Genomic DNA, 15,434 nt, shown 5'->3' with positions numbered 1-15,434 from the left:
ACGAACTCAAATTTATCACTAAGACCCTTTGTAAAAATGGTTACCCCTTGGATATTGTTGAAACTACTATCAATAGGAAAGTTTCTAATTTTCATAAACCCAAAGAAATTATAGCTAATAGATGTCCTATGTACCTACGTCTACCTTGGCTAGGTAACATCAGTGACCGATTTGCTAAGCAAATTTCTTTGTCTGTGCAATGGTGTTATTTTGCATCGAACCCGCATGCTGTTTTTTCAACTAAGCCTATGTTGCCGTCTATTCACAAAGATGTTCTTCCCCTCCACTATAATAATTCTATTATTTATTTATTTAAATGTAGTTGCAGTGCGCACTATGTTGGGTGAGCATCGCAAAGATTAGATTTTCGTTTGAAACAGCATGTGCCTTCAAAGATTCGTTATGCAAATTTTTCACCCTCGGATGTCTGAGTAATATGTATGGTTCTGCGATTTGCGACCATCTTATAAATAACCATGCGTGTGCCACGAATTTCAGTGCTGACATGTTTATGATCCTTAGTAAGTAGCACTCTCCCTATCATTTGAAAATTTTAGAGACTCTTTTTATTAAGTCATTGAGACCTTCTCTTCTTCTTGGACTTAATTTAGTCTCTATGTAATTTTTTCCCCCGTTTATTGCTGGGTTTTTTTTCCTACCCCCGGCATATTCATGACTTTTTTTTTTGTTTGTTTTAAATCGTATTTCCTTGATTTAGCTTTGATAAGTGAGGAACGAAACCTGGTTAGCTAACCTTTATTTTCATTTTTTATTTTTTTAATTCATTATGCCTTTTGGTCTGTATTTAGGCATTATATAAGACGAATATCCATCCTAGAATGGGTAAAATTTATTTCTCTTTATGTCCAGATCGAAATATAATAATACGTTATTCCTACATTTCGCAGTGATAACACAAGGACGAGTCCTCCATTCTGGAACTGACTCATATTACATTAAGGGACAATGCATTCCATACCAATCACCAGATCAAAGTGGTTCAGAATTGTTGAGATTACTTGTATCTGGTGTCCAACTGCATTAGGATCAACTTTTTCTCACAACTTTCCCTGAGCTATGTTCATGTCCCATTCTTTCTCCTCTGGGATCTTCCGACCACTCTGTTGTAGCAATTAAGATAAAAATGAAATGTAATAAGTCTTCAGAAGTACCTCTCCACCGTACTGTATATCGATACTCTATGGCTGACTGGGATAGCTTCCGTACATTCATATCTGACCTACCTCTGAATTCCATGTTTAAAAAGGATGTGTCCTTTATAGCATCAGACCTGACCGAATGGTTAATTGTAGGCATAGACCGATTCATACCATCCAAAAAATTCCAATAAAAACCTAACAGCCAGCCATGGTTCTCCCCTGAATGTGCTGCTGCCATCGCACACAGAAATCACTTTTTCCATAGCTACCAACATAATAAATGTACTGAGACCAAAACTGCTTTCAGGACTGCCAGCAACCACTGTAAAAGAGTAATAAAAAATGCAAGAGAGCTATATGCTCAGTCCGTTAAATCCAAGTAGCTGAGCAGCGGCTTGGTTCCCACAAGTTCTGGTAAATAGCAAACAGGATCTTGAACAGAAGCGTGCGTTCTATCCCAACTATCATCAATGGACCTGGGGTCATCTCGTCAGCATCAGACAAGGCCAGACTATTTGCCAAGAACTTTGCAGCTAACTCTACCCTATGAGACAAAAGCCATCAACTCCCCGTATTTCCTCCTATAATAGACAACACGCAATGCAACATACAAATATCTGTGCGTGAGGTCACCAAGCTAATCAAGAACCTTGATTCCAGTAAAGCAACTGGCCCTGACGGCATTCCAGTTATAGTGCTGAAAAAGCTCATACCAGAACTTGCCCCCATACTTAAAAAACTGTTTAAATGTTGTCTTAAGGAGAATGGCTTTCCAACACCCTGGAAAACCTCATCAGTATGCCCTGTATTTAAGAATTCAGGTGAAAAGTCATCTCCCTCTCAATACAGACCAATAAGTCTCCTGTGTGTCATGAGTAAATTGCTGGAATCAATATTAAATAAAGAAGTAGTCAACCACCTCAGCAGAAACAACCTTCTTAGTGACATGCAATATGGTTTCCACTCTGCAAGATCTACAGCAGATGTGTTAACGGTTATATCTCACAGGATTAGTGAATTTCTTGACAAAGGCTTCCTTTCCAGGGCAATTGCTCTTGACATATCGAAGGCCTTCGATAAGGTATGGCATAAGGGCCTACTTCACAAAATTTCCAGCTACGGTATCACTGGAAATGTTTACTCAATCATTAAATCATTTCTCTCCAATAGGTTCATAAGAGTAGTGGTTGATAGGCAGAAATCAGAGGCCCACAGTATTAATGCTGGAGTCCCCCAGGGGTCCATCCTGGGCCCAACTCTCTTCCTGATCTACATCAATGATCTCCCAAAACACATACTTAAATCATTTGTTGACATCTATGCTGATGACACGACCATCTATGGCAACACATCAAAGGCTGTAAATGACAAAGTTCTCTGATTCTCTCTCTCCTCTGATCTTGAGCGTGTGGTACAGTGGGGGAAGAGGTGGATGGTCACTTTTAATGCATCCAAAAGCAAGCTTCTATTTTTACATCATCAACGCTCTGATCCCCATCTGGCATCAATTGAAATGGATGGCTCTCATCTTGGGGAGGCTCCATGTTTTGACAAGCTTCTGGGTTTGACCTTTACTCCTGATCTGAAATAGAACAAGTACATTAGGTCTGTTGCCAAGGACGCTGGGAAAATGGTGGGATCCTTCTACCGCTCCAGAAGATATCTCACTACTGATGCAATTCTCTATCTGTATAAAAGCCAAGTCTGAGCTCCAATCTCTCATCCCCCCCTTGCCAATCTTTTACGAGAAACACCCATCTGGCTGAAACTACTGTCAATAATTTTCCCCACTCTTTATCCGTGCCTAAATCTAAACGTAGATTCCATGAGCAGAGCTTCTTTCTCAGAAGTGCACGGCTGTAGAACTCTCTTCCGTTTGCCTGTTTCCCACCTGACTACAACTTGGATGTCTTCAAGTCCAACATAAACAAATTCCTGACAAACTGCCCCCTTAAGTAAGACACTCTATCAAATCTCCAATACTAATGATTACTAAAATACTATCTCATTGATTACTGTACACGCAATAACCCTTATCCCTGAGTGGCCTCCGGGCCTTGATAAGTGGTGACCCTCATGTAAAAAAACAAACAAAAAAACTGAACAGCTTGAAAGAAGAGGTTGAAAGTTGCTCCTCTCACTAATCCCTTAATAAATAGAAACACTGCTGTAGTTTCTTGCATTACTTGTGATTGTTCCTATCTAGAGTACTCCTTTTATGGTTTTTTTCCACATTAAAAACCCACATTGCGTTTAACTCGGCCCTTGTGAAAACACAAGTACATAACGATTCTACTGTAGCTTTTCTGTCTCCATACTGGGAGCAAAGTGTAGTATCTGTTCTGTCCTCGATCAATAAAGAAGAAATCTTTTTAGACTGAAACAATTTTTATTTTTAGGTCAAGCTAGAGTACCTCTTTTTGGGGAACTGGATTGTTCTCACATTAAAAACCAAAACTTGTCTTTAATTCTGCCCTTGTGGGGAGGTAAATAAATAGGGATCGATTGATCAACTGAAATACAAAAACTGAACAAAACTTTTCGCATTGCCTATACTGTTTTCAAACGGGTTTATCTTTATTTCCTGCAGGTTGATGGTAACATATTCGTTGTGTACAATATGGGCACAGCTGACCATCCAGTAGGTGAGGTCTACCACAAGGTAAATGATGGCGAGTATCACGTGATTCGGTTTACACGCAATGGCGCAAACTCAACAATTCAAGTGGACAACTATAAGCCACAACCCAAACATCCAGACGGTGAGTGAAAACCAATATCTTCTCCCTTCTTTCTCCCCTGTCTCTACAGCAACATGCCTCTTTTCAGCAACAACCTTAATAAATATCCATGGTTTTTTTAAAGATAGGAACCCCAAACACATTTCTTTTCTTGCAAGGTTGATAATTCTTTGTCAACCTGAACGATCAGATTTAGAAATTCCAGCATAAAAATGTTTTCATATTCATTTCAAAGATTTCTTTTTATTTCATATTCTCTGTATTGGTATAATTGGTATAATTGGTCAAGCTTCATACTATTCTTGGTTTTAGCTGGCATTCAATGATTTAATCTTTTTTTTTTACTTCAAATATTAATCAGCCATTCTTGTAATTAACAACTGAGATGCCAGTTTCTCTTATGGTGTACAATTCCAAAGATTACATTGATGAAAGTTTCGAATTTTCACTCATTTGGCTTTAGCGGAAACGTAAATTAAACCTTGTACTTTTAAATCACTATTTTTGATAGTCGTCGCCATTTTTGTCGTGCTGTCTTTAGTTTCACTGAATTTTTCAACGTTCATATTATCCTGTTTAAGAAAGAAAAAATAAGAATCATTGGCGCAAGTGCACTTTAGTTAAGCGGAAGTATCCTTTGTTTGTTTTCATTTTCGGGAGAGGTTCACTGGCAGAAAGGGAAGCTAATCTAAAATTAATGTTTGTTTTCTAACCAAACTTTTCTGTTAAATCAAAACACATTCAAGAAAGTAACAAAGTATCACAACAGAAAACATTTAATAACGAAACATCCATTTAATTAAAATTGTTAACAATTTTAATTAAATGGATGCTTTTTAGCAACAATATTTCAAAATAAATTATATTTAAAATTTACAAATAAACTATAACAGTCTATCAAAATATTATTTTTTAAAATTGCACAAATAAAATATAACATCTAGTTTATAATAGTATAAAATGGATGGAGTATATTTTTTATATAACTTTTTCTACTTTTTAGAGAAAAGATAATTTCTATAATTGCAATAAGTTTTGAGAATTATAACAGTCATTTTTTAAATATTTTGATATGTATGAATTTTTTTTTGTCTCCCCTTTCCGCTAGTAAAACTCTGTCAGAAACGAGAACAAAAAAAGAAATACTTCCGGTTAACTAACGTGCGCTTGTTCTGAATTATTTAGAGTTGTTCACAAAATATGAGGAGGGAAAAATATACGCAAACAAATAGATGGGGGTTGATTTAGTATTTCGTTTTATTTGGATCATTCAAACTACTATTCTCTTTTTGTATATTATCTCCATAACATTTCAGCCGATGTAACCTCTGATCTTCTTCAGATGTATATTGTTGAACTCGGGAATCTTTATGTTAAGCTCGACGATCTGTACAGAACTATAAACAAAACTCTTTTACTCCACGAAAATAGTTCGTACTCGTGTTTCTGAATTTTTTAGATGAGGATAATTTGTATTATTTAGATTATTCAGTCTACTGTTCTCATATTGTTATTTTCACAACGTTTTGTTCGATGCGACCTCCGATTTTCTTCAGGTCTGGCTTGTTGCACTTGGAAATTTTTCTCTCAAACTCGGATATCTACACCAAGTTTCCAACGAAACCCTTTATTTAATCCACAGAAGTAACATGCTCTTGTTTCCTCTTTCGGTGGAGGAGAAATCCTTCACGACTGAGACGATTTTTATTTTTGTACCTTTTCTCCACGTTAAAAAACGACCCTGGTGTCTAACTCTGTCCCGTGGGGAGGCATAGTAAATAGGAACAATCAGATAGAAATTCTGATTGTATTTTGAGTGTCACCTGCACTTATGATTGGACCTTCAGCTTCCAGAAGAATTGAACCTACGACTGAATGTTACCTAGCACTTTATCCATTATGCTACAGGTCCTTGCAGACTACTTAGATCTTCTATTCAGTTATAGTTATGACGGAATGAGAGTGTGCTACCGCCATAGATTAAATAAAGGATTCCATTCAAAACTAGCAGTTCAGCCCAACTTTGCTCGGGCCCTATGTACTGTTCATAACTTTATGTGCATATATATATATATATATATATATATATATATATATATATATATATATATATATATATATATATTTAAACGTTTGACTCATATCCAGGTAACCTACATCTAAAATTTCAAGTGTTTAGACCCCAAATTTGCGGAGAAGTTTGGTAGAGTCTGCAACGGTCAACTCTTTCAACTTTGACCTCTTGGCAGCCAAATTTTCGCCCAAAACTGATTAAAAAGGTTACTTCATATCTGAATACTCTTTATGTAAAATTTCAAATGTTTAGACACAAAATTGGTTGAATAGTTTGCTAGAGACCATAATGGTCAAATCTTTTGAACTTTAACTCCTTGGCAGCCAAATTTCGGCCAAAATCCAATTAAAAAACTTGCCCTACGTCTGAATGCACTTTATGTAAAATTTCAAATGTTTAGACCAACTTTGACCCCTTAACATTTATTGTTTTGGGCTCAAATCAAGTTAAAAAGTTTGATCCATGTCCGAGTAACCTACATCTGAAATTTCAAGTGTTTAAACCTAAAATTGGCAGAGGAGTTTGCTACAGTTTTCAAAGACCAAATCGTTGAACTTTGACATCTTGACAGCCAAATTTCTGATCGAAAACCGATTAAAAAGATTTTCCCAAATCCCAATGCCCCTTGAATCTTGAGTCTGTAGACTGAAAATTGGCAGAGTAGTTAGGGTTAGGGAAATGTACGCAAACACAGACACACAGACACTTTCACTTTTATATGATTCTGAATAGATTCCCGAATTTGACAAGATACACCTGAAGAAAGTAAAAGGCTACAACAACGAAAACATTGTAAAAATAATACTTAAGATGAGAACAGAAGTCCGACGAATCCAAATAATACAAACTAGCTTGTCCTTATTGTGTCATCCGTGACTGGGGAAAAAGTCTAAAATAATTGTTAATTGAATTCTTAGTATACTTTGCACAAAGGATTGAATTTTAATCTAATTAAAACTTAGCACTTTTATCCGTTGTGCCACAGGTCGACGTGGTTGATTCTAGTATGAATTTTAGGAGATTTCTAAGTCCGACAAGATACATCTGAAAAAGATCGGAGGTTACATTGGCTGAAACGTTGTGAGAATAACATTTAAGATGAGAACAGTAATTCGCATAATCAAAATTATACAAACTATCGTTCCTCATCTCAAAATTCCAAAACATCTTTCATCATCTTGGGAAAAACCGTTCTCATCATTTCTTTATAATGAATATGTCATTCAACCTATTTTATCTTCCACCCCCTCAAGAAGAGCCACCCATGGGATCGTTAAGCAATATCACAATCTTTCTTGCAATCTTTGCCCACTAATTTTCAGTCATGAATCTGTAACCGCCTTTTATATTACTGTTCAAAGATATGAGGGGATATTTTGATGATCGTCTCATGAGTCGGCATGATTCTGAACAGGCTTTATACTTAACGGATTTTAACCTCCCAGATTTTAATTTGAGGGATTATGTCAATAATAAACACACCTGAATACTATGTGCGAAATTGTCAAAAATTATAACACTCCCGTCTTTTGCCACTGCCCTGATCTATGTCATGATGGTCTTCTCAGTTCAAGAATATTTTGGTAAACATTATCTTAAAATAAACTCATCTATAAAAATCTGGTATTTTACAGCTCCGTGGGCGTAAAGCCTATTCAGGATCACACCTCCTATTGACGAGACGATCACCAAAGTGTCCCCACATATCATTGTATTGCAATTAAAAAAATATTGGACATTCATGACTAAAACTTGATCGACAAGTCAGACATTAATTGAAGTTTATTTGTACAAAATATGTTTGAAGTGCAAAAACGATTGTAAATTTTTTAACGATTCCATAGTTGGTATTTTAGTTTGGATTTGGGGAATTCTGTATTCTTTATGATAAAACTCTTTTGGGGGTCTGCTTTCTTAGTTCTTGAACAATACTAGGAATACATTAACTAATAATCTTAGTGAATTATAGTTTTGGTTTTCTATTTTTATATGATTTTTAGAGGGAGGAATTTTGGAATAAATGGTTTCATCACTAAACTTGTACTGATTTTGTGCATAGCTATATTTGGATAAACAAAGGCAAATCTAATTGTTTAATAAAAGATTTTATATACAAGCGACATATATATATATATATATATATATATATATATATATATATATATATATATATATATAGTCATCCACAGGCAGACTGTTTCACTGCATCACAGGCTCTTCAGTGCGGCTAGATTAACACCCGTCCCAAGACTGGATCGAACCTATGACCAGTTGATAGTTGATGATTCTAACCATTTAACTATGAGACGGACGCTGTTAGCAAATGACCTCAATTCTTTTATAAACATTGTCAGTCCCTATAGATACATGGCATGCATCACAAATTCGAAAAAAACATCAAAGAGAGCCCAACTTTAGGTTACTAGCTCCTAACAGCAAGCCCGATTTTCTTATGTAACCAGAATAAGCAGATAAATCAAACCTTAACAGACGCAATGGTATATAATATTTAAATAAAATAATATGCATGTTTCTCTTCATCTGAGGTCATCACATTGGTGATGGGACAATTATTCCGAACTAGTATTTAGGTAAAATGCCTTACAGTATAAATGATTGAATCCATTCAAAGGTATTGTAAAAAATAATCAAACAAATGCCATATATATATATATATATATATATATATAATTATTTCCACAGTCAAATAACGTCGCAGCTCACACGAGCAATGAAAGCCAACAAACCGGAAATTTAAGACTTGAGTTTCTCCCTAATTTGGACTCATCAGTTGAATGCAGCTGATCCGGTTTGTTGGCTTTCATTGCTCATGTGAGCTGAAACTGTTCGTAATTTTGTAAATATATTAATATTTGTTTATAAAAATCGCTCCAGGCAAAGCATGAAGCCACTTGATGTAAGGAGTTAAAAAAATTGTACTTCAAGGTCAAAAACTTGTCAACGATAAGTCTTAGATGAATTGATTCTGACCCTCCAAAAAGAGCAATTTTTCACCCTCATCGCTCATGGAATGTGAGGACTAAAGGATAAAACAAGGGTACCCAAGATAGCTAAGCAATTGTGCTTTCATTATTGAAGGCCAATCATCTGTAGACTTGTGAACCATGGCCTTAGATGACCACCAATACATTTGCGCCAACCAGGTAGAGTTAAGGAGGATTACAATGCCTCTGCTCAGTCTCAAGAGACAGTAGACACTCCTGCAAGGGTAGCTGCACGTGTAATTGTGAGGCTAGGGTTGCGCATTCCTCAACCACACCTCTCCTGAATTGGCACTGCTTGAGTCCAGTGGTAAAGAGAGGGCCAAGACTAACTGGAAAGAATGTTAAGTGGAGAGCACACACAGCACCTGAAAGTCCTAAATGGTCACCCATTTTAGTACTGACCAGGCACAACGTTGCTTAACTTTTTATGGCATAATCACGTTGACAAACCAGTTCCCGTCAGATCACCAGTAAGGAGGATTACATCACAAGTTAATCCCCCTCTTTTGGTTATGAGTTGCACACCCAACTCATCAAAGATGTCACCGCAACACGGCAGATGGTAAAGACTTTAGATCCAGGGTGTTACGGAGAACAACAATATATGATCAACTTGCTGGCAGTGCAAGATGTGGCAGAAGCAGTTAGTGTTTAACATTTTCAACTTCTGCTGATCGATGACCCTCATTGACCAAATCTTGCAAACATAGAGGAGGAGTGACCAGATGACAGATTGGTTGATTGGCATCCGTTGGTACGGAAATCTTTCAATGCTTCCATAAAGACTGTAGAGATGTGTAAAACGGATCTAGTAGCTCAAACTCAATTATCTGAGCAGAACAATAGTGACCCAAGGTTAAATTAGCTGTTAATACACGTACATGTTTCTGCATCCATTTTTAATCATTTCTTAACCTTCATTACATGGATTTGCCGTCTCATCTCGTTGGCATTACTCAATTGCTCAAATGTTGACCAAGAAATTGTTTATGGAAGAAAAGACAATTGACCTTCTTTCTTTTCATCTTAGCTTTTCATTTCTGACCTGTTTAGATTATTTTCTCAATTACTAAATTTTATGGCCTTCAAGTGTCAAAAAGAAATTAACAAAGTATGAATTTACAGAAAGCAAAGAAGCAATGTGTTGTCAGATACTGCTACTGGATTGGTCATAGCGATATTTTTGTTTTGATCACTATTAATAGTGCCGGGAAGAGTCCATATAGTGATGTGATAAGGCTAGATTAGCATGACACTAAATGAACCGATATTAGAAAGATATCTTTCATCAGCTATCTATGGAATTTGAGTCAATGTTGTTAACTATATCGAGATAAAATAGCATTTAATCAGCCCTTTTTACTTTAAGGTGGCAAAATAAGGCAGATAACTTATCTCACATTATTAAAAAAAAATTTAGTTCATGCCTAGAATTCTCCCATATTAAAATAAAAGAAATAAACTCTCTATGATATATGTGCTCATGATTAAACGAAACTGTTATATTCCAAAAATCATGTTTTTTTTTTTAAACTAAAAAATCAAATTTTATGAGGGAGCAAGGATGGAGTGATTCACTCGATTTTTAATAAACAACGGGAGATAACTAAATTCAAACTTCCGAGATTTTTGTTTGTTTTCAGCCTTGCAATGGCTTTGATTTACAATCAGTTGCTTTAAATCGTAAAAACTGATTTTCTATATAATAAAAGCATGCTTGATGAATTTACATAATTTTTGGAATATGATCTTTTCGTTACATGACAGGTACTAACATCATGAAGATTTTTCTGTACTTTCGTTTTTCAAGTTTAGGGAATTCTGCACAACCACTTTTTGTTTTAACAATTTATTTTAACAAAGGATAAAATAGAAACGGTCTATTTGATGATGACTTCCGGTTTTAAATTCGGAACTTAAAAATTGGTGCTTATCAAGAAAAGAATCATCATTTTCATCAGTTTAAAGGATGGCAGAATTTTTCATTTCACTAGTTTGAATACATGGACATCAGTTATGAAGAAAGTTTGTAAAGTAATTCCAGCATTACACCTTTGTTTTTGTTTTTAAGATTTCCTTAAAAGAATAAGCCTTTGAAACGGCAAAAAATAAAGTGGCAATGTTTCAGAAGGTATCTCACCCGCGACTCAAACCTCTACCTGTTTAAGAACCCAATACGTCTAAAAATAGAATACTGCTGACAATATTTAGGCAGGGGCTGTTCAGAGCATCTTTTCTTGCCTTGACAGTGTTCAAAATTGACTTCAGAATCTAGTAGAGGACGTTCTCTTCTCCCTGCTACCCCTTTCTCACAGAAAAGACGTAGTAGGTCTATCTTTGCTCTATCATTATTTTTGTGGCAGGTACTCGACTGAGCTTCAATCTACGATCCCCCCTCCACTGTGAAATATTCACAGCAAACTATTGACAACAATTTCCCTTATTTTCTATTTGTACTTAAAATTAAACAAAAATTACATGAGCAGAGCTTCTTTCCTAAAGCTGCTCATCTGTGAAACACAATACTACAGAGCTGCTTCCCAGCTGACTATAACATGATTGATTTCAACCTCAATGTAAACAAATTCTTAATGAGTTGTCGTCATGAATAGGCAATTCTTGCCCAATTTACACTATTTCCAATTATCACAATGTTCAGTCATATCTTATCCTCGAGTGGCCTCTGGGCCTTGATAATCAGTAACTCTCTTGTAAAATAAAAAATGGCAACCGATAATGTATGTTCGACATATGCTGTATTGGATACTTTATTACGATAGTGTTTAATATATTTAACTGTTATTATATTTCTATTTAAAAATGAGTCTATTTAAAAAATGAAATAAATTATTTAAAAAATATTTTCATAAAATATTCAAAGGAACAATTATAAAAACAGTTGGATTTCCTTATGTTTTAGTAATAAAAAAAATGGCGAAACAAATGATTCCTCCAAAACATTCGACCTAGAATCTAATGGATAACAGTTTTCTGAGACCCATCATTTTCGAATTAAAACCTGGAAGCCGTCATCAAGTAAACTGTGCTTATTTTACCGAACAAAACATTTTTGGTGCCGGTGCAGTATAATACGATTTCAGATAAAAACACTATTACAAAATTATGTGTCACGCCAAAATTAGTAAAAATTCCAAAAACAATCAAGTAGATGTGCTACAACTATATTCTTTTACAAAAAAAAAAAAAAATAGATATTAGCGGTCCGCTATTTTCTATTTTGAAATGGTGAATTTATCACAATCATAGATTGTAGTTACCTCCCCCTGGCTTTTAAGAACTCTTTCACATTAACTAATATGATAAAACTCTTTAGATTGATAAATTTAATTTTTACTTGTAATTATTTTTCTAATCAATCATTTTTTATAATTTTTGATAATTTTGACATGACATGTATATTCGTGATCATGTGCATTTTTTCAAAATCTTATTATACTGCACAAGCACCAGATATTTTTCAACAATTACTTTTTATTTAAGAAAAAAAAAAACTTTTTTTATTTGTTCTGAAATAGAAATGAAGATAAAATTCCTTAATGGCTACTTTAAAAAATGCTTTTCTTTGTTTTTTCTAATGAAATATTGGTTTTTCTTTAACTAGCCAATAAAAATTTTTTTCTTCGTTTCTATTTCGAACAAATAAAAATATTTTCCAGAATAATGTGTGCTTAACAGCTGCAGATAACCGCTATACAACAACACAAGAAAAAAGACAAAAATCTTTTTCTGATGATGGATATTTGACAATCCGAAATTAAGAAGAAACATTTTAAGAATTGCATCTTAATGTGGTTTGAAAAGAGTTTGTTTATTGAAATTTTTAATTTTATTAAATATGCTTCTAAGGAATTTTTTTTTTTGGCAATTCTCATAAAAGAAAAAAAATTGTCGGTTTTTTAAATAAAAATCAGTTGTTGAAAAACATTTTTGTTGAAATAAATTATTTATAAAAATCTAAAAATAAGTCGAGATAAAAAGAATAAAGGAGGAAAAATACCGAAAATCTTTGTTAAAATCAATTGTAAAAAAAAAATGAAAATAGAGATAAGTTATCTCCCTTACTTTGCCACATTAGAGTAAAAATTGGCCATTTAGTTAAAGTCACCGTTATTGAAATAGTTTCCACTACACGTATAAATGGCCGACAAACTAGTCATTCTTGTCAATTAAAACTAATTAAAAATGTCTTTTTCTATTTTAACTCTATTTTTAGTTGTTTTAATCGTTTAACCAATTGACATGACGGTTATCTTCTTTCCTTCCAAATAATATCCATACACGAGATTAAAAAGAAAAAGTCTACCTGGTTTTAACATCAGAAATTGACAATCGGTGTCTATCAAAAAACAGTCCCTCATAATTTTGTCCCGTTTAGATATTTTAGGACTTTTTCATTTCAATAGTTTATAAATATTTCATTAAGAGAATTAAACTAATTTCTTCTTTCACTAACTCTAAAGTTTGATTTGATTATTTGTAATGAAAAAACTTCTAATAATAAAAAGTTTCATTTTTTTGTGTGTTGATAATTAATTAAAACAAATGGTTGGACAAATTATTAATTGCCCCCCCCCCCAATAAAATTCAACCTAAAATAAAATGAGTAACTGGTCTCTTTGATAACCCCCGTTTTTATTTAAAAACCGGAAGCCGTCACCAAGAAGAATTTTTCTCTTTAATACTACACGGTTATTTCACTTCTGTATGTATTCAAAAGATATCAAATATAACATTTTTTATTAAACATACTAAATGACCGCCACCACCTAAAAAATACCAGGTCTGAAATCATAAATAAAATTCACAATCCTTTCTGCAATCTGACCCTTTTTTGGGGGACAAATAATTCCACTATATGCCTGACTTGCCTACCAAGTTTCAAGCATGAATCTCCAACTTCCTTTTCTTATCACCATTCAGTTATATGCAGGAAGGTTTTGGTGATCACCTCATCAGTAGGTGTGATTCCGAATGGGCTCCACACTCACCGAATTTTAACTGCCCAGATTTTTGTTTGTAGGATTATCTCAATAATAAACAAACCCGAATAAGATGTGAAAAATTATTAAAATCTCTAATACTCTTCCCTCTTGTCGGTCATGCTATGATGACCTTCATCATCTTCAGGAATAGTTTGGGGATTGTTTTGGTGGACATCATCATTTAAATAACTACACTTATAAAAATATGTCCGGTAATAGTTTAGTGAGTGTAAACCTTATTCAGGATTACACCTTCTACTAATGAGACGGTCACCAAAGTATCACACTTGGATACAATGTGCAAAATCGGCAATAACTCTAATGCACGCTTCTCTTGTCACTGGTTTTGGTTGTGATAGCCCTCTTCAGTTTTAACATAGCCTTGGCATTGCTTTGATAAACATTCTCTTTGAGATCACCACCACCACCATCATCATCATCATCATCATCATCATCGGTCAAACGTTCGTTTTATATGATACCATGTGATGAACAGTTTGTAGAAATTGACTTTTAAGCAGAACTATCTCTGGCCATGTCTTGAATTATCCCTCTTTCTCTCAAGTTCATCCTTATTACTTTCTTCCATTTTTTTTTTTTTTTTTTTTTGCTTTCCCCTGTAAGTTAAACCTGCTACCTCATCACTTCTACATCCAGTAACTCAAGAACTCTCATCCATTTTTTTTCAACATGGGCATACCAGTCTCCTGTTCTGCACACATCTTCCTATACTGTCCAGATTTAACCTTCTTTTGAGATCATGTCTTTAGTGCTCACATTATACATCATTCTCATACCATTTCTCCCTATGCAACGCATGTCCTCAATCATCACTTAGCTCAACTCAACAGAAAAAAAAAATCTAGAAGTTAAGATTTGGAAAATGTGAAGCTCATTTTAGATGACTCCTCTATAATTACGCAGCAATAAAATAAAGATTGTTTGACATTTATGAATAAAACTTGGTGGATAAGTTAGGCATAGTGCAGTTGTAATTGTTAGGAATAGAAGTTTAAAAGATTGAATCAGTTCTTAGAGAATTTTGCTTTGGGTGAGTACAATTGAAGAGGGTTTCTTTTTGGGTTTTTTTTGTTTTGTTATTTTGTTGTTTTTTTTTGTCACAAGAGAGTCACTACTTAAACTTATAAAGGCCCGAAAGTCACTCGAAGTTAAGGGATAATGAATGTAAGGTGGTTTTAGTGCAAAACGCAATAAATTCTATTTGTTTAAATGGAGACAGTAAAAGTAAAACAGTAAAAAAACGAATATATTAAATGTAGACTTCGACTAGAAGCTTATTTTAATTGAAAAAAAAAAGAGATTGTCTGTATCATATTAATTTAAGCACACGCTTTATGTATATGGTCAAGCGTTGAAATTCAACAGTTTTCAAAGTGATAGTTTCGTATTTTTGGAAATGACGTTTATTGCGTTTTGCATTCGAACTCTTC

General features: G+C 34.3%; 1 protein-coding gene across 9 annotated transcripts in view; it reads left to right on the top strand.

The window, feature by feature from the left end:
- Positions 1-15,434, top strand: part of LOC145243539 (neurexin 1-like) — a 409,860-nt gene that overhangs the window by 305,391 nt on the left and 89,035 nt on the right. For all 9 annotated transcript variants that reach the window (XM_080106519.1, XM_080106517.1, XM_080106513.1 and 6 more), the window contains one exon: positions 3,751-3,922. In XM_080106519.1, coding sequence (XP_079962645.1) covers positions 3,751-3,922 — 172 coding nt within the window. The remainder of the gene's footprint in view (positions 1-3,750; positions 3,923-15,434) is intronic.

This window comes from Euprymna scolopes, chromosome 22, assembly GCF_053919585.1.
Source record: "Euprymna scolopes isolate OS-2025 chromosome 22, ASM5391958v1, whole genome shotgun sequence".
In the NCBI taxonomy this organism is placed as follows: domain Eukaryota; kingdom Metazoa; phylum Mollusca; class Cephalopoda; order Sepiida; family Sepiolidae; genus Euprymna; species Euprymna scolopes.
This window is presented reverse-complemented; position numbering and strand designations above follow the sequence as displayed.